This window comes from Tyto alba, unplaced genomic scaffold (genome assembly GCF_018691265.1).
Source record: "Tyto alba isolate M040663 unplaced genomic scaffold, T.alba_DEE_v4.0 Super-Scaffold_1, whole genome shotgun sequence".
In the NCBI taxonomy this organism is placed as follows: Eukaryota; Metazoa; Chordata; class Aves; order Strigiformes; family Tytonidae; genus Tyto; species Tyto alba.
This window is the reverse complement of record NW_024881261.1, coordinates 16,539,978-16,560,206: the sequence shown is the minus strand read 5'-3', so window position 1 is coordinate 16,560,206 and position 20,229 is coordinate 16,539,978. Positions and strand designations below refer to the sequence as shown.

The window sequence follows — 20,229 nt, the reverse complement described above, 5'->3', positions numbered from 1 at the left end:
GGCGCTGCGCGCGCGGGCGTGGGCGCGGCGGTCACGCGCGGCGGAGCAGGAAGCGGCGTGCGGCGGACGGGCGGAGCCGCGCGGTCCCGGTGCCCCCCGCCGTGGGCCGGGCCGCGCCGCGCCATGCGCTGCGTGCTGATCGCCAGCACCGCGGCCGAGCTGCTCTTCTACTGGGCCGATGCCGCCTTCCTCCGCCGGCTGCGGCCGCCCCACGCCGGGCAGGTGGGGCGGGACGGGACGGGGCGTGGGAGGAGTGGTGCGCGGTCGCGCGTGGGCGCTGACCCCGGAGCGTGTGCCCCAGGGCCCGGCGCTGGAGGACAGCCTCAACACCCTCTTCGCCCCCCTCATCATCTCCTGCGCGGCGCTGCTGGAGAAGCTCGCCGACACCTACACCTGCTTCGCGACCGAGCGTGGGCGGCACCTCCACGTTCTGCACATGGTAGGGCCGGCACCGGCACCGGCACCGGGGAGCCCCGGCCGTCCCCCTCCTGACCCCGCTGCCGGTTGCAGTTCGGGGACTGCCTGTACATCGCAGTGAACGGCGACGGGACGGAGAGCGAGGACGACCTGCGTCGGACACTCTTCGTGCTGCGGCGCTTGGTGGAGGCTCACTGTGGCCTCGTCACGCTCGACTCCCACCTCATCCGCAAGGAGTGAGCGGGCACGGCCGGCCCGAGTGGGCTGGCACGCCGGGATGCCCGGGCAGCTGCCGAGCAGTCCGGTCGTGCAGCCCCGGGGGGTTGGGAGTGGGTGTTTGCAAACTGCCACACCCCACACCCCACCCCATGCAGCAGGACCCACTGCCTGCTGGGCTGCAGATGGGTTTCGGGGTGCCCATCCCACCTGGGGGGGGGGCACGGCTGGCTCTCAGCTCACGCTCTGCGGCCGTTGCAGGTTGCGGCCAGCCGATTCGGAGCAGCGGGAGCGTGTCTGGAGCCTGCTGCGGGGCCTGCTGGAGACCTACAGCCGCCTGCGGGAGGAGGACCAGAGCTTTGCGGTGGAGGTAATGTGCCCTGGGGTGTCCCTCACCTTTGGGGTGTCCCAGGGATGTGAACCTGCGTGGAGTGCCGGGATGTGGGGAAAGACTGGGCCGGGACTTTGGGGCAGCTCCCTGGAGCAGTGGAAGCTCAGACCTGCCCCCCGGGGCTGCGTGGCTGGGTCTGGGGGGGGTTCTCAGGAGCCTTCCCCCCTCCCTGCACCGCAGGCCGTGGAGCGGCTGATCCACCCTCAGCTGTGCGAGCAGTGCATCGAGTTCCTGGAGGGGCAGGTAGTGCAGTACATCAACACCAGCCCCGAGCGTGGTGGGGACGAGGTGGGCCATGCCTTCCTCCTGGTGCACACCAAGCTGCTGGCCTTCTACTCCAGGTGTGCCCAGCCCCGGCCCTGCCACCCTCCCCAGGGCAGCCACTCACCCTCCTGGCTGACACTTCCCTTCTCTGGCCCGCAGCCGCAACGCCAGCTCCATCCGTCCTGCCGACCTGCTTGTCCTCATCCTCCTGGTGCAGGACCTGTACCCCAGCCAGAGCGCCGAGGAGGAGCTCAGCCCCCAGGTGCTCCAGAGCCGGGCGGGGAGGGGGGGAGTGAGTTGGGGTGCCCCTGTGAGGGTGATGCCTTGGTGGCCAGGGCTTAACTTTTTTTCCCTCTTTTTGGAAGTCCACGGCAGGGAATGTGCTCCCCCAGGGACCCAAGAGAAGCGAGAGCATCCCAGTGAACAGCCCTGGCTCCTACAGGGCTGCGGAGAAGGACTCAGATGATCAGGTGAGTCCCTGGGATCGGGAGCTCCGGGGTGGGGATGCTGGCTGGGCTGCCTGCATCACTCCCATTGCTGACCCAGCCCTTCTCACCGGCAGGACACAGATGATCTCTCCGTACCTGAGGTTTACTATACTCCCGAGCCCTCTCCGGGCAGGCACAGCACAGGTGAGTGTCCAGCTGGGCAGCAGCCCTGCCCCACACCCCTCCAGCCCTGTGGAGGCTCCAGAGCTGCGTGGAGAGCTGGGGGGGACGGTAACCCACCGTGCTCCCCACAGGCAGTGAGAGCTGGTTGGAGGGCGCTGAGATGCTGAGCACCGAGGAGGCAGACGCTGCAGATGTCCAGGTGAGCAAGGGTTCCTGCAGTCCCTCGTGGTTCTACATCTCATCCTGTCCTGGTGCTCTTTGTGGTCTCCAGTCCTTGTCACTTGTTCCTTGCTGTGCTGCAGCTGTGGGTCTAGAGCCAGGCTCTAGAGCTGGGGGTGTGCCCTGCATCCCCCATGTTGTGCATAACTGTGACAGCTCTGACCTCCCTCTCTGAGGCATTGCTTATGGTCTCCCTGTCCAGAGCTGTCAGCACAGAGGGGCTGGGGCTGTCTCAGAGCAGTCTGGTGTCTCCCTCTGCTGCCTCTGGGCTTTCTGGGCTGCTTCCCTGACAGATGCTGCAGAGCCTCACACACTCCCTGCAAGCAAGTGCTAGCCTTGGCAGAAGGCGTTTGCAACCTGTGTCTTTGCAAGCAGCTTCCCCTTTACCTGCTGCTCATTTGGGGTCCCTGGGCACTTCCCTCACTGCTGACCTTTGGCCACGTGGCCCTTCCAGCTCCCTCAGTTCAGTCGTGCCTGGTTGCAGCTTTCAGGGCATTGCTGTGTCCCTCCAGAGCGTCCTGGGTTGGTGTGGGCTGTCTCATCCCCGTGGGGGGCTGAGCATCTCCCCTCCCTCCCCAGATGGCAGAGGACTTGCTCCAGACCTTGGGGCCTCTCGTTCCTGAAGCTTCAAACCCCAGAAGGATCTTTTTGGACGCCAACCTGCGGGAAGGTTACTGCCCCTTGCTGCCACACACCATGTACTGCCTCCCGCTCTGGCCGGGCATCTCCCTTGTCCTCCTGACCAAGGTGAGCTGCCTCTAAGGTGAGGGAAGTGATGCTGGGCTGGGTCCTGGCTGATACACCTCTCCCCTCCCCATCAGGGCCCCACAACCCCGGTGGCCGTCACCCTGTACCAACTGCTGGATGGTTTTTTGTTGCTGGAGAGGAAACTGGAAGAGGGGCCGGAGGTGGGAGCTCCACGTTCTTACCCATTCATGGCCGAGCTGCGACAGCGCATGGACAAGTTCGTGAAGAAGCTGAGTGGGCAGGACATCCAGGTGGGAATGGGGACACGAGGACCCTGTCCTGCTGTCCCCACAGCCTGACACTGTTTCTCTCTAGTTGCAGAACACCTGGGTGGACTTCAAGAACAAGATATTTTCCCGGAGCGAGCCTGGGAACTCCCTGGAGTGAGTATGGGGTGGCCAGGGAAAGTCTCTGGGGCAGGGGGGGACCTTTCCCAACCCAAGGGGTGGCACAGCTGTCTCTGCGGTGCTGGGGACCCAGGAGCCAAACTTGGCACTGTCTGTGTCTCCCGGCTCAGGCTGCTGCAGGCAGTGGCCAACGTGAAGCGGCAGCTCTGCTCCGTGTACCGCCAGCTCTTCCTGACTTCCACCGGCCACAGCCTGTCCCAGGGGCTGCGGGACCGTGCCCAAAAGCTGATGAGGTGAGTGCATGGGGGTGGCCGGCATCCCTGGGGGGCTGCTCCACACCCCGCTGTGGGGGGGCTTGAGGGGTCCCAGCCTCTCACCGTGACTCTTCTTGGCAGGGAGAAGTTACTGGACTGGCGGGACTTCCTGCTGGTGAAGAGCAGGCGCAATATCACCATGGTGTCATACCCGTCCCTGCAGCTGGGAACCCATCCCAGTGAGGAGGGGTCCCTAAGGGGGTAGCAGAGGTGGGAGTGGGACCCTGTCCCCCCAGCACCAGGCCCAAGGGGAGGAGTGTGGTGGGCAAAGGCAGTTTCCCCAAGGCTCAGGGGCTGTCCTGGAAGGGCATCAGGGTTGTTGGATACCCTTAACCCACCCCACGTACCTGGAGGACTTTCCTGGCCTGGTGCACTTCATCTACGTGGATCGCACGGCTGGGCAGATGATGGCACCTTCACTCAGCGTGACAGAGAAGTCCAGCTCAGAGCTGGGCAAGGGCCCCCTGGCCACCTTCATCAAGAGAAAGGTACTGCTCGTGGAGCTAGGTGTGCAGTGGGGACCATAGGAGGGGGTGATGGTTGGAGGTTTTTCTGCTCAGACTTCAGGTGCCCCTTGTCCCCCCAGGTCTGGTCCCTGATCGCGTTGGCCCGGCGATACCTACAGAAGGGCTACACAACGCTCATGCTGCAGGATGGTGACTACTGCTGCTCCTACTTCCTCTGGTTTGAGAACGAGCTGGTACGTGGGGCCAGGAGGGGCTGAACCCCTCTCCCCTAGCACCTTCTGGAAGTGGGGAGCAGGGCTGTAGGCACAGCTGGTTCCGGCTCCTCGGTGGTCCCTTCCCTGCTCCTCCCCTCTGCTGTCATCTCTCCCCAGGGCTACAAGCTGGAGGTGATGGAGGTACCGGTTCTCTCTGATGATTCTGCTCCCATTGGGATGCTGGCAGGAGACTATTACAGGTGAGCAGTCCCCAGCCCTGCGGTTTGGCACCAGGGCCCAGGCCTGTGCTGGCACAGGTGTCCCTGTGAGTGATGCTGTCCTCGCCAGGATGTTGCTGCAGTGTGGTACCAGTGCTGCGGTGTCACCAGGGTTTGCACCAGCCCATCTCCCCACCCTGGTGCTGCGATCCCGCCAGTGGATGGGCACTGTGTCTTTTGACAGTGACTTTTGGGGGGGGGCGGAGAGTGGTTTGAAAAAGGGGTATCAGTCTGTCTTGTGCCTGCCAGGCCCCCTGTTTTCTCCTTCCCAGGAAGCTGCTGCGTTACTACAGCAAGAACCACCAGGCAGAGGTAGTGAAGTGCTACGAGCTGCTGACCGTGCACCTGGGCATCATCCCCTCTGAGCTCATGGTCCAACAGGCCTGCGACTTGGCCCGGCGGCTCTGGGAGCCCTCCCGCATCCCCCTGCTCTGAGCTGCCTCCAACCACCTCAGGGCCAGGATTAAAGCGGGTGTGTGGGTGTTCCTGGCGCCTGGGCTGCTTTCTCGGTGTCTGTGTGCCGTTGGCTGTGCCTGCAGGCAGCCATGGGCAGCCTTCCCACCCTGCAGCCCAGCTTGGGCTGGCGCTGCCTGCCTCCCCACTCCCTGTGGGCTTTGCTGGCACCCAGCAGCCTCCAGGGACGTGCAGAGAGTAGGGCTGAGAGGTTGTTGGCAAATCACCATCTTGCTGAAAAGCGTGTTTCCAAAGCAGGATTTATAGCATTGGCTTCGAATCACCGCCAGGCTTTGGCCAGAGAACAAAATGGAGTAGCCAAGCCTGTGTGGAGGAACGGCCCAGGGTGCATCCCCCTTCCCCCTAGACTCTAAATGTGGGGTGTGGGGCTCTCAGGTGCTTGGCAGGCTCTGGGGAGGTGCGGCGTGTCCTACAGCCCCTTCCCTGTACCTGGACTCCTGGGCACCAGTCAGCTGTGGGCCAAGCTCAGCTGTGAACAGTGGGTAAAGCCGAGGCAGCTTATGTGTTTCCCAAGCACATTTGGGCTCAGTGAACGTGCAAACCCCCCAGGCACAGCTGGGGATGGGACCAGTCCCAAAGGACTCTGGCAGTCGCGGCCCCTTGTCACTCTATGCTGCTCACTGGGGCTGGGAATGGCAGTTCAGGGAGCACTGGACCATGGTAGGGCCTTTGCCCCGTCCTGCTGGGCAGGAATTTGCCCTGCAGAGCAACAGCACTGGGTTCAAGGCCAAGATAACCCCCAAGGCTGCCCCTTTTCCCACTGCTCTCAGGACTGTGCTTGGGGCCTGCCTACGCAAGGTGGGGCCAAGCACCCCCTGTCCTACAGTCCTTGTTGGTCCATCACCCCAGCCACATCCCACTGGGTTCTCCCTGGAGCACAACAGGGGCTGGGGGGCTCTTGGGCCCCTACCTGCCTGCCCAGCAGCTTCCTGGCGTACAGGCTGGGGTGGCACGTGCCACCCTGCTGAGCACCAGGCAGAATGCAGCCCTGTTGTCTTCTCAGCACTGAGCCAGGTCTCCAGCTCCCCTGCAAGCCCCCAGCAAAGCTCTGCCAGGGTCAATGCCTTGCTGTGGGCAGCACCGGTGGGGCAGTGCTGGGTGCGTGCCCCTGTCCTGCCCAGCCTCCCCGCAAGCCCTGGCATGCAGCATCCAGCCCTGCGCCAAGGCATCCCCTACTCTGGCCCCCCACCAACTCCTCCCCGTGCCCGGAAGCCCTGGGAAAAGTTCCGCCGTGAAAGCAAAGTCCAGGCTGCCGGGCGCAGGGCAGCCATGGCTGGGCACTGCGGGGCGATGGCAACTGGGCTCCGGACAAGACTGGGCGCTGGCTGCCTTCCCCGCTGGCTGCAGGGCTGGCGTCTGTCCCTGCGGCTGGCCCATGCTGGGGCTGCAGACCGGCTGCAGCGGGAGTACGACGCCGTGGTGATCGGGGCAGGTAACAGGGGGCGAGGGAGCCAGTGCCGGGCTGCGGGGAGCCATCGGGGACCCCAGCGTGCTTGTTGTGCCAGGGAGAATACAGGGGACTGGCATGGCCAGGCAGAAATTGCAACCCCTGCAGTGTGCAGGGCGCAGCTGGAAATCTGCCTTGAGCATCTCTGTCTCCCTCCCCTGCACTGTTAGGGCCAGGGGAGAATGCTCCCTGTCACCTGTATCCCCATGTCCAGAACCCCGTTATTTGGGTGGTTGTGGCAGCCCTGTGTGTCAGGCATGGCAGGGTGCCCTGTGCCATGGGACTGCCCTGATGCCGGGCTCAGCTCACCTCCCTCTCTCCTTGCAGGGCACAACGGGCTGGTGGCAGTGAGTACCGAGAGCTGGGTGCTGGCTCTCCTCCATCCCTGGGGGACTGGGGAGGGTCTGTGCTGTGCAAAGGGAGGGTGTTGGTGCAGTCCCCGTGGGGCTCGAGGCTCCCACGGGGCTGTGGGGAGCGGGACCTTCCCTGGTGAGGGGGACACCATGTGCAAGAGGTTGCTTGGGGCGACAAGGACATGTCCCACCTGGAGGGACAGGCAGTATGATGCCATGCTCCCCCCAGGCTGCCTACCTGCAGCGAGCAGGGCTGCGCACGGCCGTGCTGGAGAAACGCCACGTGCTGGGCGGCGCGGCCGTCACTGAGGAGATCGTGCCAGGTACTCCTGCACACCTCCTGTCCCCCTGCCTCCAGCCAGCCCTGGGTACGGGCACCCCACACCACCCCATGTCTTCCAGGCTTCAAGTTCTCCCGGGCATCCTACCTGCTCAGCCTGCTGAGGCCGCAGATCTACGCGGAGCTGGAGCTGCAGGTACTGACACCAATCCCTTGCCAGGCTGCTGGCACCTCCGGGCATACTGGTAGGATGTTCCCGCTGCCAGGCTGTCCCCACAGACTGGGTCCTGCCATCCCTGTCTTGCAGCAGCATGGCTTGAGGGTGCTCCCGCGGGACCCCTACTCCTTCACCCCACTGCTGGAAGACAGGAGCCCCCCCCGCTCCCTCCTGCTGGGGCATGATATGGCTCAGACCCAGCGGCAGATTGCTCAGTTCTCCCAGAAGGATGCCCAGGTACCACGGGGGGCATGCACCCAGCTCAACAAGGCCCCCGAGGGGCTACCCTGCCCATGGAGCTGCAGGGATGCTCCTGGCTGAGGTATCCATTGCACCCACCATGGCACAGTCCCTGTTGTCCCCACACTGTCCCCTTTCAGGTTTACCCTGAGTATGAGGCGTTCATGGGGCGCTTGGTCTCAGCCCTTGACCCGCTGCTGGATGCCCCCCCGGTGAATACAGCTGCCCTGGGGCAGGGGTCCCTGCTCCAGCAGCTCAGGGCCCTGCAAGCTCTGCGGCCCCTGCTGCGGGCAGGTATGTCTGGGATGCCGGGGGACCCCAATGGCAGTGGGTGTTTGCTTGCACCTGGGATGGGTGATGCAGCTCTCCTCAGGAGCCCCAGCTGGGCTGGCAGGCTCTGGCAGGCTTGCTCACCTTGATCCCACTGCCTGACCACCAAACCCAGCCGGGCACAGGCAGCTGGCCCCGGCACAGCCACGCAGGTCTCACACCACCTCTCCACCCTCAGGGCTGGCGCTGGGGCGGCAGCTGCCCCGCTATTACGAGGTGCTCACAGCCCCCATCTCCAAGGTGAGTGCTGCCAGTAGCAGCGGTGTGGAGCCACCAGCTGCCTTGTTGCTTGCCTGTGATGGTGTTGCGGCAGCCCCCCCACCCCGAGCCTGGTGCTCTCTTTTTCTCCTGGGCCAGATCCTGGATCAGTGGTTTGAGTCGGAGCCCCTGAAGGCGACTCTGGCTACTGACGCGGTGATTGGAGCCATGGCCAGCCCCCACACCCCTGGCAGTGGGTGAGGATCCCTTTCCCCGGGGCTGGTGGCTGCACCATCCCCCAACACCATCCTCTGTGCCAGCAGCTCCTCAGCTCTGCTGAATCCTGGTACCCCATGCCCTGCCCCGCCGCCTCTCCCTCCTGCTGCCCACTCAGCCTTGCCAGGGTGACTCAGGAGTTGAGGCTGGGCAAGGGGCTGCCCCCCATCCCTGCCATATGGCTGTCCTGAGTGGTCCCCACCTTCCCTTTTGCTGTTTGGACACCTCTGTCCCAAGGTCAGTTCAAGCCCTGGCTGGTGGGTGCTCCCTGTAACAGAGTTGGCATCCTACAAGCTGGCACGGTCCCACTTTTGGGTGTCATGACACCATCTTCACTATGGCTCATGCAGGGGACAGACCTGTCCCCTCGGTGTGCAGCTAACATGGGTCCTGACACCACAGGTATGTGCTGTTGCACCATGTGATGGGCGAGCTGGAGGGACGACGAGGGGCCTGGGGCTACGTGGCTGGAGGGATGGGGGCCCTGTCCCAAGCCCTTGCCAATGCAGCGGCTTCCCGGGGAGCCCACATCTTTGCTGAGAAGGTATGGGGTGTCAGGGCACGGGGAGCTGTCTGGCTGGCCTGCAGGCAGCAGGGATGCTCTTGGTGAAGTCCCGTCCCTCCCCGTGCCCAGGCAGTGTGCCATGTGCTGCTGGGCAGGGATGGGCGGGCGCAGGGGATCGCGCTGCAGGATGGGACAGAGGTGAGGAGCAAACTGGTGCTGTCCAACGCCTCCCCCCAAATCACCTTCCTGGAGCTCATCCCCCAGGTATGGGGCATACGGGGATGGTGGGGGCTTGGCGTGGTGGTGTCCCCCCCAGCTGCACTGACCCTCACAGCCAGCCTCTACACTGGCATCTCGAGCCTCTACACTGGCATCTCGCACCCCAGGAGCAGCTGCCAGAGGATTTTGTCCAGCGGATCCGGCAGATTGACACACGCTCCCCCGTCACCAAGATCAACGGTAGGTAGCAGCAGGACCACCTCCACTGCAAGAGGCTGCACACCACTCCCTCTCTCCCTCCCTCCCACGTCCAGTGGCGGTGGATCGGCTGCCCAGCTTCCTGGCCGCCCCCAATGCCCACGACGGCCAACCCCTGCCCCACCACCAGTGCTCCATCCATCTCAACTGCGAGAGCACCCACCTCCTGCACCAGGCCTTCACTGAGGCCACCCACGGGCACCCCTCCAGCAGGTAGGAGCGTGCACCGGCAAATCTTGGTGCCCTGAGCAAGGGGCAGGACAGCAATGGTGGGTGCTGCTGGGGGAAGAGTTTTGGGGTGGCTGGGTCTCCCTCTGCCTGCCCGGTTGGTGTCCTGCTCCCCCAGGCCCATGATTGAGCTCTGTATCCCCTCGGCACTGGACCCAGGACTGGCCCCACAGGGCTGCCACGTCGTGTCCCTCTTCACCCAATACACCCCCTCTGTGCTGGTGGGTGGGCGGCCCTGGGACGAGCAGGCCAGAAATGCATACGCGGACACGGGTACGTAATGCTTACACAGAGCCAGGTAACACTGGGAGCACTGGTCCCTGTCTGTGGGCAGAGCTGCTTAGGGGCTGGTCACCACGTCCCCCCAAAGCTGCCCACCAGTCCCTCCATCCCTCTCTAGTGTTTGACTGCATCGAAGCCTATGCCCCGGGGTTCAAGGCATCCGTCATTGGCAGGGACATCCTGACACCACCAGACCTGGAGAGGATCTTCGGGCTGCCCGGTGGGGTGGGTACCATGTGGGTTCAGCTATGAGCATCACTCCGGTGCCAGCACTGGTGGGCACGCAGCCCTGGGCCACATACAGTCAGCTCACACAGAGCTCTGCTTGCAGAACATCTTCCATGGAGGGATGTCTCTGGACCAGCTGTACTTTGCCCGGCCGGCACCATCCTACTCAGGCTACCGGTCCCCAATTTCTGGCTTGTACCTGTGTGGAAGTGGAGCCCACCCTGGTGAGCAGGGTTGGGAGCTAGGACCCTCCTAGGGGGCTGCAGAAGGAGGGCAGGGATGTGTGGAAGAGGCATAAGGGCACAGAGTGTGTGTGGGGGGGTGTCCACTCCCCTCTCTGCCCTTGCACGAGCAGAGAGATGGGCCAGCGCTGCTGGTGCAGCCCTGGGCCCCATCTCCTGGGGCAGGAGCTGCCCACCACTCCCTATTTCTGCTCTCTTGCAGGGGGAGGAGTGATGGGAGCAGCGGGACGCAATGCCGCCCAGGTGGCCCTCGAGGACTTCAGGCGCCTGTGATGGCAGTGGTGACTGACTTCACCTATGCAGAGTTGTGGCTGCAGCAGGCCGTGTTGACCCCGTGCAAAGCCCTGCCCTTCCCCAACTCGCTTCCCAGGCACTGCAGGGCAGCAGCATCCCCTGAGAGCTGGGGGGTGCAGGCTGGAAGGGTCCCTTGTGCTCCCAGCTGCTACCGTCACCTCAAACACGTGGCTGCTCTCAGGCTGCCACAGCCACAGCCCAGCCTTGCATCAGGTGCCCGTGGCAAGTCGTCTCACTCAGCCCCTGCCTGCGCCTGTGGAAATAAACCCTGGCCCAGGCTCTGTCTTGAGAATTCTCACTGTGTTTTTTCAGCTCTTCATGCAGCTCCCAACATGCCAGTGGGGGGGGCTACACTGTGCCATCTTGCACTGGGGCTGGCGATGGAGCCCTGAGAGAACTGTCAGAGGGGACAAGCATGTCCCAGAGCAGTGAATGGGGACAACCAGCCCCCCAAACCTCTCCTCCACTCAGTAATGTAGGCTCAGGTGCATGCCAGGACTATTTGGCTGGAGCCACCCAGCCCCAGGCTACCCTGGACTACCCCAAGGTGCCTAGAACAAGCAGAGAACCAGGGAGCTGCTTGACACCTGCTTTGCTACCTGAAGCCCCCAACTGTCCTCTGTTCCCCTGGCCCTCAGTGGCTGTGGGTACAGCAGCCACACACCCAGCAGCTCAGAATCTGCAGGAGCCAGGACTGGCAGCTGCCCCCCCCCGATACACACACCCATTCCTACCAGGAGCTGCCTGCACGTGCTCGGGCCCCATCCCTCCATCCCCAGGGAAGATGCTCCATGCAAGCCAGCGGCTCTCACTGGCCACTCATCAGCCGGTGGCAGGCCTGGGGTGTGCCCCTTTCCCGGGCTGCTGCCGGGAGCTGCTCGCTGCAGATTACAGAGCTCACATCCTCTCCCTGCCCTCTTCCTCCCCCAGACAATGCTCCCAATTCAGCCGCCTGCCTCGCCTCCCGCCAGGCCCTAAATACAGTGCTGCCAGGCTGAGCTGTTGCACCTGAGCTGGCTGATTCAATATTGACCGGCCAGGAATAGTCCCGCAGCCCTCTGAGAATAGCCCCGCACGCCTGCCCCGCTGCCCACAGCTTCCCACGCACGGGGCTGCCCTGCTGCCGGCAGTGTATTTTTAGCTGCTGCAGTTGCTGGCTGCCCCGGGGTTGCAGATGCTGGCACCCAGTGAGCCCCAAGGGCTGGGCTGGAGGGAGATGACAACAAGGGGGGGCATCTCCAGCCTGCTGCGGTCACACTGAGCAGCGGGACACAGTGCCCCCACAGCTGCGGGTTGAGGCTGGCAGGTCCCAGGTGCAGGAGACCCCCCCCACTGCCCTCTTCTTGCTGCCCCCACAAGCAGAGGCAGAGCTGGGAGCAGTACCCAGCACCCGACTACCCTGCACCCCTGCCAGCATCTGCCTTGGGGCAGGGGGGAGTCGGGGGGGCGCTCCTGGCCTAACACTTGAGTAACTGAGTTCCAAAACGTCGAGACACAAATGAGTCATGGGTTTCACTGCTGTACCCAGCCCTGCCCATCCCCAGGGCTTTCCATGGCCCCCATCTTGGGGCTGGCCAGGGACCCCCACCCCAGGAGATTCTCCAGCGTGTGCCCTGACTCCTGATGGGGCATAGGACTAGGATGAGGGTACCTTGTGAGGGGGTCCACGGGCCGTGCACCCCTGCACGCCTGGGGATGCTGGAGGCTCCCGTGGGACGTGGCGATGAGCTCACGGGCTATTCCCGGCCGTGTTGATCCTGGCTCCTCCCGGCAGGAACCAGCTGCTTCAACTCCAAACAAACAGCCCGGTGGCCACGGGCACATTCCTGGCCGGCCCCTGGCCACGGCATGGGCAAAGGGCTTCCTGTTTATCCCAGTCCCATAGCGTGGCACAGAGGGGTGGGTGGGCAGCGGGGTGCCCCGGGAACTGGCAGCACCCCAAGCCAGATGTTGCTCTCAGGACAGGTTGGGGGGGCATCCCCTATCTCCATGTCCCACAGAGAGGGGACTGTGCCTGGGGAACCCCGCAGCCAGCTTGTCTGGTGATGGCCCAGGTGATGCCCTGAGCCCTGAGAGGGGACCCTGCTCTGGGCTCTCAGTGCCACCCCACAGCCTTCCCTGGTCTCTGTGCCCTCCAAGTCATGGCCCCAGTCCAGCATCCCCAGGCACCCCATGCCTGCACGCCTGCTTGAACTGCTGTGTGGGGTGGGAAGGGGCAAGGGGTGTCCTTTTGGGGTGTTCCTAGAGTGGCAGTTTGTCTCCCCCAAAAAACCCATGCTCTGCCTGGCTGGGTGCCAGCCCCATGGTATGATGATGTTGGGGTCGGGGGTGGAGCATCCCTGACTTGGGGCATTGGGCTCACTCTGGGGGCGAGGGGATCAATGCTCACGGCAGGTAGGGACTATCCCAGGGGTGCTTGGACCCCCCTCCAGGCTGAGGGGGGAAGGGCAGGGGTTGGGGCAGGGGCAGGTTTGCCCCAGGGTGTCAGACGAGTGCCGGGGGGGGGGGGAAGGGTGCAGGGCTTGGTTCCGGGCACGCTGCGGGGGTGGGCCGGGGCCGGGCCGGGGAGCGTGGGCCCCCACCCGGGGCGGCCCACCCCGCCGCACCATAAAAGCGGCAGCAGGCGGTGCTCGGCAGTAGGAGAGCTGCTGGAGGTCGGTGTGAGCCAGTGGCGCGTCCTCTCGCCGCTGCCCGCCCCACGCTGCTGCCCGCCCTGTCACTGTCACCACTGCCAGGGTGAGTGCCGGGGATAGCCCCGGGGTGTGTGTGTTGGCGGGGGGGGGGGGGGGGGGGGGGGGGGGCGGGCAGCAACCCCACTAGTGCTCTGCGTGGGGCTGCAGGGGATGGGGGACAGGGGCTGTGTGCAGGATGGGGAGGGGACCCCAATGTCCAGCACAGGGTTCGGGTGGGGGATAAAGGGAGGCTCTGCGGGGCACCCACCCATGACCCAAAGCTTGTGGCAGGCAGGAACAACAGGGGCAGGGCAGTGTTTGTGGGGCTGCCTGTGGCTGTTGCCATCTGGGGCTGAGCGTGGGGCTGTGGGTCCCTGGGAGGGCTGTGCTGGGGCTGGGTGACCCAGGTGAGGGGCAGGTGGGTGGGGGGCTGGGGCTGAGCCCCGGAGTGGGGGGATTCTGCAACCTGTGCATGGTGGGGACCAGCCCTGTGTCCCCCCCCCCAGTGCAGGGGCAGGGATATCACCACCGTGCGAGGGGGCATGATATCCCTCCACCATTGCCTAGCTCTTGGGGCAGCAGCAATGGGTTGTTTGGGGGCCCTGCCAGGGGCTCAGTGTCGGGCTGTCCCCAGGCATCCCACCCCCAGAACCACGATGGTGATGCCAGCCGGCGCGAGCCCCGTCCTGCTGTCACTGGTTCTGCTGCTGTGCTGGGTGGCCCCCAGCAAGCAGGAGCCGGTCCCAGTGCAGCTGCGGCTGGTGGGGCCGCGGGGGCCGGCTGGGGAGGGCCGGCTGGAGGTGCTGTACCAGGGGCGCTGGGGCACCGTCTGCGATGATGGCTTCGACTTCCACGCGGCCACCGTCGCCTGCCGGCAGTTGGGCTACGCCGCGGCTGTCACCTGGACCCATAGTGCCACCTACGGCCAAGGGGAAGGTAGGGGGCAGGTGGGAAATGGGGGGGCTGGGGGTGCTGGTGAGGGCAGTGTGCTTAGCACTGTCTGGGGGACTCTGCCCGGGGGGCTGTGGGTGCGGGCAGCCTGCGGGGGGGCACTGGATTGCGCCCATGGTGCTGGGGAGGGAGATGGAGACACACACACCCCCCCCCAATGGTGACCCCCCCAGTCCTGCGTGTGTGTCCCCAGGCCCTATCTGGCTGGACAACGTGCGGTGCGGGGGCAGCGAGGGCTCCCTGGCAGAGTGCGTCCACAACGGCTGGGGCACCAGCGACTGCCACCACAGTGAGGATGCCGGCGTGGTGTGCTCAGAACAGCGTCTGCCGGGCAGCCCCCCCCAGGCCACCACCTCTGGTCACCTGAGAGAGGTGAGTGGGGGGCCATGGGGTTCCCCTGTGCCCAGCAGGGTACACCAGGGGGACTGGAGCAGGTCCTTCTGACCCTTCCCCTCGTCCCAATCCCGAACACCCTGCCCTGGATGCTGGAGCCCCCGAGCCCACCCCTGTGCCCACCGCGGCAGATGCCGGGGCTGAGCCTGGAGGAGGTGCGGCTCAAGCCCATCCTGGCACGGGCCAAGCTGAGCGTGCCGGTGACGGAGGGTGCCGTGGAGGTGAAGCACAACGGGCGCTGGAGGCAGGTGTGTGATGCCGGCTGGACAAGGAACAACAGCCGCGTGGTCTGCGGGATGCTGGGCTTCCCCCGGGAGAAGCACGTCAACACCAGCTTCTACCGGTAGGGATGCGGGACCCCCGTATCACAGCCGTGGGGCATGTGGGGCAGGGCGCCTGGCTGGACACATTGTGGGGGCAAAAGACCGGGGTGTGTTGGGGAAAGGATGCACATATGGGTGGGTGGGTGGGTATACAGGGTGCCGGTATGGCCTGGCTATGCCTGTGTCCCCTTCTTAGAGTCTCAACGAGAGGCAGAGGTAGGCTCTGCAGCAGCCAGGAGGCTGTGGGGACAGTCACCTGCTGTGGCTGGCAAAGCGTGGGTGGAAGGAGAGTAAAGACAAGCGGCCTTTGGCCCCTCCACCCCCGTCTTAGGCTGGGGCTATAAATACAGTCCATAATGAGCCCCTGCCAGTGCCAGGAGTCATGCAGTCCCGCCGGGGCACACGGCACAGCCGGGCTTGGCACCGTAATTGCCAGTGGGGAGATGACCTGTCCTCACCCTGCCATGACGTGGGAGGGCCCCATGGCTCCAGCTCCTGTCAGAAGGTGCTGGGGAAGTCAGGGATGATGGGGTAGGAGGTCCGGAGCCCAGCAGGGTTGTCATGCTCCCCCCCCGCCCCCCCAACCTCCTGGTTCTGTGTACCCACAGGAAGCTCTGGAACATGAAGCTGAAGGACCCCAACTCCAGGTAGAGCTCAACTCTGGGCAGGGTGGGCAGAGGCACCGGGGGTGGGCACACATTGTGGGTGTTGGGTGGGGGAGAGTCTCCAGTGCCTGAGCTGATCCTGGCCCCTGCTCCTCTCCCTCGGCAGCCTGAAAACCCTCAGCCAGAAAAACAGCTTCTGGGTCCACAAGGTGCGGTGCCAAGGCACGGAGCCCCACCTGGCCCACTGCCCCACGCAGGTGGCCCCGCCGGCCCCCCGCCAGCATGCCTGCCCCCGTGGCATGCACGCCATCGTCAGCTGCCTCCCCGGCCCTTCCTTCCAGAAAGCCACGGGCAAGGGCAGAAGCAAGACCTCCCCAGGGAAGGTGAGCCCTGGCACGGCCCTGTGCCCCATCCTGCTGACAGAGGGTCCCGGAGCCGGGCAGCACCCAGCCACCCTGTTTTCACTTGTGCCTGTGGTGCAGGCGGGTGGCTGTGCCCTGGGGCCGCTGACCGGCTGCTCCCCGTGCCCAGGTGCTCCCGGTGCGGCTGCGAGCAGGCACCCATGCTGGCGAGGGCAGGGTGGAGGTGCTGCGCCACGGGCAGTGGGGCACCGTGTGTGACAAGCAGTGGGACCTGGCCGCGGCCAGCGTGGTGTGCCGGCAACTGGGCTACGGGACGGCGAAACAGGCCCTGGCGGGAGCCCAAATGGGCCAAGGTGAGGCAGGCAGCACAGCAGGGACTCAGGGTGCCGCTGGGCTTGGAGGGGCACAGTGGGGAAAGCCCCTGGTTTACTGGGTGCTGCTGGAGCATCCTGGAATGTCCAGGCAGCTCCAGCCTGCCCTGGGATGGGGCTCCCCTGGCTGCTCCTGCCACGGGCAGCCCCCTTCCCGTAGGGAACGCTCAGACCGGGGGAGGGAGGATGGGGGTCCTCCCTGCTCCAGGATGGGCACAGAGCAGGGAGCACTGACCCTCCCTCTGCTTCAGGCCTGGGGCCCATCCACATGAGTGAGGTACGGTGCACTGGCCACGAGCAGTCCCTGGGCGAGTGCCGCTTCCAGAACGCTGAGCGGGATGGGTGCCAGCACGAGGCTGATGCTGCTGTCCGCTGCCACATGCCCCAAACGGACTTCCAGAGCCAGGTGAGCCCCTGCCTCCTCCCCAGAGCCTGTGGAGCCCCAGACCCATTGCACAGCCCCTGCCCTCCAAGCTCTGTGCCCAGTGTGGATGCTCAGAGCAGCCCCAGGGTGGCCCAGGGGATGGGGCAGACACAGAGCAGGATGCTGGTGGGGGTCTGCATGTCGAGCCAGTGGCAAAAGTGGTCTTGTGAGGAGGAAGAGTAAGGTGGGGGAGATGTTCAGCTGGATGTGTGGGGCTGCCTGCCGCACTGTCTGGGAGGGCTGGGGGTCTGCCCCACGCTCTGGCTCAGCCCCTCTTTGTCCGCAGGTGCGGCTGGCGGGGGGTCGCAGCCCCGAGGAAGGTGTGGTGGAGGTGCTGGTGCCGGTGCAGGGCCGGCTGCAGTGGGGTGCAGTGTGCGGTGCTCAGTGGGGGCTGAATGAGGCCATGGTCGTCTGCCGGCAGCTGGGGCTGGGCTTTGCCAGCCATGCCCTCCAGGTGAGCAGGGCCCCAGCCCACGGTCTGGGCTGCGAGGGGTCCGGCGGGATGCGCGGGGTGGCTGGGGGCTCTAGGATGGGACAGCCTAGGGGGACCAGCCCTGGTGGCAGTGCTAGGGGAGGCGGGGTGAGTGCTGGCAGGGGGTGCGAGGGCTGGTCCGAGCGCTGTGCTCCTCTTCTGCCCAGGAGACGTGGTACTGGGCAGGCAGCCCCGATGCCACCCAGGTGGTGATGAGTGGGGTGCGCTGTGCCGGCACCGAGCTGGCCCTCCAGCAGTGCCAGCGCCACGGCCCTGTCCACTGCCCCAGCGGCGGGGGACGCTTTTCGGCGGGGGTCACCTGCACCACCCGTGAGTACCAGGAGCCCATGGGGTACTGCTGGGAGGGGGCAACCCCCTCCTCCTGGCACAGAGAAGTTCCAGGCACAGAGATCACCTGCTCCATCCCCACCCATCCCCTCCATGCCAGATGCCCCAGACCTGGTGATGAACGCCCAGCTGGTGCAGGAGACAGCCTACCTGGAGGACCGGCCGCTGGGGCTGCTGTACTGCGCCCACGAGGAACGCTGCCTCTCCCGCTCCGCCGACCACATGCACTGGCCCTACGGCCACCGCCGCCTCCTCCGCTTCTCCTCCCAGATCCACAACCTGGGCAGAGCCGATTTCCGACCCAAGATGGGGCGACATGCCTGGACCTGGCACCAGTGCCACCGGTGAGTGGCCCGTGGGCAGGAGCTGGCAGAGGGCTGCACCCTCCCCGGGCCAAGCAGGGCATAGTGGCACCCGTCCCGCAGAGGCTGGCCCGCCCGGGGTAATTAGCAGCATCCACGCTGGCACTGTCATTACAGCTTTATTTGGCTTCAAGGCTGTAATTTGCTCAGAGCCTCTGGGTGCTGCCTGCTCCCGGCTGGGCTGGCCACATGCTCCCTGGCCGGGCACCGTCCCCGCGCTCAGCCCCTGTCCCCACAGGCACTTCCATAGCATCGAGGTCTTCACCCACTATGACCTGCTGACGCTCAACGGCTCCAAGGTGGCTGAAGGGCACAAGGCCAGCTTTTGCCTGGAGGACACCAACTGCCCTGAGGGTAGGTGCCAGCCACAGATTTGCCAGCGACCCCACCCCACCCCACCCCCGTCCTGCTCCCTGAAGGGGGCTCTGCCTGTGCCCACCCTCACCTCCCCTCCCTCCCACAGGGATGCAGCGGCGCTTTGCCTGTGCCAACTTTGGGGAGCAGGGGGTGAGCGTGGGGTGCTGGGACACCTACCGCCATGACATCGACTGCCAGTGGGTGGACATCACTGATGTGCCGCCGGGCAGCTACACCTTCCAGGTATGGGGAGGGGAGGGTGGGGGGGCACCAAGCCACAGGAGCTGAGGGCTGGGGGCCACCCTCCATGTTACCTCCAGCACCCCTCACCCTGCACGGCAGGGTGCTGCATGTCATGGCCTCGGCTGGGCAAGGCACGGCAGTGGTGCCCCCCAGCCCTGCCCCTCTCCCCCGCCAGGTGATCGTGAACCCCAAGCACGAGGTGGCTGAGTCAGACTTCTCCAACAATGTGATGCGGTGCCAGTGCAAGTACGACGGGCAGCGCATCTGGATGCACGGCTGCCACACAAGTATGGAGGGATGGGAGCAGAGGGGGTAGGGTGGGGGCAAGTGGTGGGGCTGGGAGTGCTGCAGCTCCTGTGTCCCCCCGAACTCACACCATCACTCTCCCCAGGCGATGCCTACGGCGCCGACGTGGTGAGCGATCTGGAGCGACGGGAGCGCCTGGCCAACAACCTTGTGTGACCCCCATTATCGGCACACTCCCAGCAACACCACGGGGCAGCCTGGCTCCTGCACCCCAGCCCCTGTGCCCTGGCAGCACCGGGCTGAGCTCAGGGACTCACAGACTTTTGTATTTATTGATGCTGCCACAGAAGATGGAGACAAGTGCCAGGGCTGTTGAGGAGCGCCTGGGGGTGCCTAGCCCTGTGCTGCCAGTAGGACCTGCAAGAGGGGACCCAGGTACTGCAGCAGCCCCCACCTCTGCGACTCTGGTGCCCCCCAGGATGACTACCTCAGCCTGCCCACCCGGTCCCCTGCCACCTCGCAGCAGGCTCATGACAGGCCCCAGCCACTGCCACCTGTGCACCAGTCCTGTCCTCAATAAAGGTGCTGTGCGATGGGAGAGGGGGTACCCTCTTATCACCCCCACTATCCCCTGCTCCTTCCCCTGCACTGTTTCCCAGCAGGACCATGCAGCCAGTCCCTTGTCTAGATGATGTCCCCCTGGCCAGTAAGTGTTCCCCGCCTCTCCTCCACTCAGGACCACCAGCCCTCGGGCTAGCTGCCTTTGCCTGGTGCCAAGTGGCTCCAGCTCGCTCGCCACCAGCAGTCCTCACTGGCTGGGAAACCCTGGCCCTGAACTGGCTGACCCCGTGCACACAGACAAACTGGGCCAGCTCCATGGCAGCGTGGGCCAGCAGCCAGCCCACTGGCCACCGCGGCTGCAGCCGCCCTGCCAGGCTTTCCCAGGGGTTGCCCTGGCAGCTTCCCAGCCCTGAGAGCAGGGATGGGGCCGCTCCGCCCCTCAAAGCCCTTGCTCCCGAGAACAGGGTGAGGACACAGGGGACACCATGCCCTTACTCTGTGTTTCTTTCCTCCCGTGGTTTTTAGCTTTTTTTTTTTTTTATAAAAGGAAATAAATGGGAATGCCACCAACCTACACTCTGTACTGCCCAGTCCCCAGCCAGCCAGCTACTGGGAAATGTCACCCCATTCCTTGCACACTCCTGCCCCTCCCCGCCTTGCTGGCAGACACCAGCCCAGGGTGGGGGTGCTGCTTAGCACCCACCTTGGCCCAGCACAGCCAGGACAGGCTGGGTTGTACCCACACGTGATGGTCCCCACACATGGCAGAGCTGCTGGGGACAGCGGTGACACATTGGGGCGGCCCAAGGCCAGGGGACATGGCGAACCACATGCCAGCAGAGGCTCGCTCCACCGTGGTCAGGGTGCAAGGGATGCCGGAAGGTGGGGAAGATGCTTTCCACACGAGAGCAGCTTCACGCCCTGAACTTTCCACTGCCTGAGCCGCGAGTGGCCAGGAGTAGCGGCCAAGCTGGCTCCCAGCTGGCAGTGCCGCCGGCGCGGG

At 65.1% G+C, this 20,229-nt stretch overlaps 3 protein-coding genes across 3 annotated transcripts; all 3 read left to right on the top strand.

Annotated features, from left to right (window-relative positions):
- The first annotated feature begins 34 nt into the window (after positions 1 to 34).
- On the top strand, positions 35 to 4,955 carry HPS1 (HPS1 biogenesis of lysosomal organelles complex 3 subunit 1). The gene is made up of 18 exons (XM_042790058.1): positions 35 to 222; positions 302 to 439; positions 511 to 653; positions 895 to 1,003; positions 1,205 to 1,365; positions 1,448 to 1,550; positions 1,654 to 1,758; positions 1,851 to 1,920; positions 2,031 to 2,098; positions 2,698 to 2,865; positions 2,940 to 3,116; positions 3,181 to 3,248; positions 3,383 to 3,505; positions 3,608 to 3,673; positions 3,870 to 4,014; positions 4,113 to 4,226; positions 4,365 to 4,447; positions 4,738 to 4,955. Exons 1-18 carry the CDS (start codon positions 124 to 126, stop codon positions 4,898 to 4,900), a joined length of 2,103 nt encoding a protein of 700 aa, XP_042645992.1. The 5' UTR covers positions 35 to 123; the 3' UTR covers positions 4,901 to 4,955.
- Positions 4,956 to 5,037: 82 nt separating this feature from the next.
- PYROXD2 (pyridine nucleotide-disulphide oxidoreductase domain 2) lies at positions 5,038 to 10,828 on the top strand. The gene is made up of 16 exons (XM_032994771.2): positions 5,038 to 6,371; positions 6,714 to 6,733; positions 6,969 to 7,062; positions 7,142 to 7,215; positions 7,327 to 7,473; positions 7,617 to 7,770; positions 7,985 to 8,046; positions 8,164 to 8,261; positions 8,683 to 8,824; positions 8,915 to 9,049; positions 9,172 to 9,244; positions 9,319 to 9,475; positions 9,609 to 9,763; positions 9,891 to 9,997; positions 10,104 to 10,224; positions 10,445 to 10,828. The coding sequence occupies exons 1-16, from the start codon at positions 5,501 to 5,503 to the stop codon at positions 10,513 to 10,515; spliced, it is 2,481 nt and encodes an 826-aa protein (XP_032850662.2). The 5' UTR covers positions 5,038 to 5,500; the 3' UTR covers positions 10,516 to 10,828.
- Positions 10,829 to 13,189: 2,361 nt separating this feature from the next.
- Positions 13,190 to 19,274, top strand: LOXL4 (lysyl oxidase like 4). The gene is made up of 15 exons (XM_042788852.1): positions 13,190 to 13,272; positions 13,843 to 14,144; positions 14,353 to 14,531; positions 14,684 to 14,895; positions 15,484 to 15,522; positions 15,647 to 15,878; positions 16,012 to 16,195; positions 16,465 to 16,619; positions 16,924 to 17,091; positions 17,277 to 17,439; positions 17,558 to 17,801; positions 18,058 to 18,173; positions 18,283 to 18,419; positions 18,595 to 18,706; positions 18,811 to 19,274. The coding sequence occupies exons 2-15, from the start codon at positions 13,865 to 13,867 to the stop codon at positions 18,879 to 18,881; spliced, it is 2,292 nt and encodes a 763-aa protein (XP_042644786.1). The 5' UTR covers positions 13,190 to 13,272; positions 13,843 to 13,864; the 3' UTR covers positions 18,882 to 19,274.
- The last annotated feature ends 955 nt before the right edge of the window (positions 19,275 to 20,229 follow it).

Coding starts and splice junctions, on each gene's coding strand:
- LOXL4 (XM_042788852.1), top strand. CDS start 13,865: ATGGTGATGCCAGCCGGCGCGAGCCCCGTCCTGCTGTCACTGGTTCTG. Junction 15,879..16,011: donor GGAAGGTGAGCCCTGGCACG/GCCCTGTGCCCC, acceptor CCCCGTGCCCAG/GTGCTCCCGGTGCGGCTGCG. Junction 17,802..18,057: donor ACCTGGCACCAGTGCCACCG/GTGAGTGGCCCG, acceptor CTGTCCCCACAG/GCACTTCCATAGCATCGAGG.
- PYROXD2 (XM_032994771.2), top strand. CDS start 5,501: ATGGGACCAGTCCCAAAGGACTCTGGCAGTCGCGGCCCCTTGTCACTC. Junction 7,216..7,326: donor ACGCGGAGCTGGAGCTGCAG/GTACTGACACCA, acceptor CCTGTCTTGCAG/CAGCATGGCTTGAGGGTGCT. Junction 9,998..10,103: donor TCTTCGGGCTGCCCGGTGGG/GTGGGTACCATG, acceptor CTCTGCTTGCAG/AACATCTTCCATGGAGGGAT.
- HPS1 (XM_042790058.1), top strand. CDS start 124: ATGCGCTGCGTGCTGATCGCCAGCACCGCGGCCGAGCTGCTCTTCTAC. Junction 654..894: donor TCCCACCTCATCCGCAAGGA/GTGAGCGGGCAC, acceptor CGGCCGTTGCAG/GTTGCGGCCAGCCGATTCGG. Junction 4,015..4,112: donor CCACCTTCATCAAGAGAAAG/GTACTGCTCGTG, acceptor TTGTCCCCCCAG/GTCTGGTCCCTGATCGCGTT.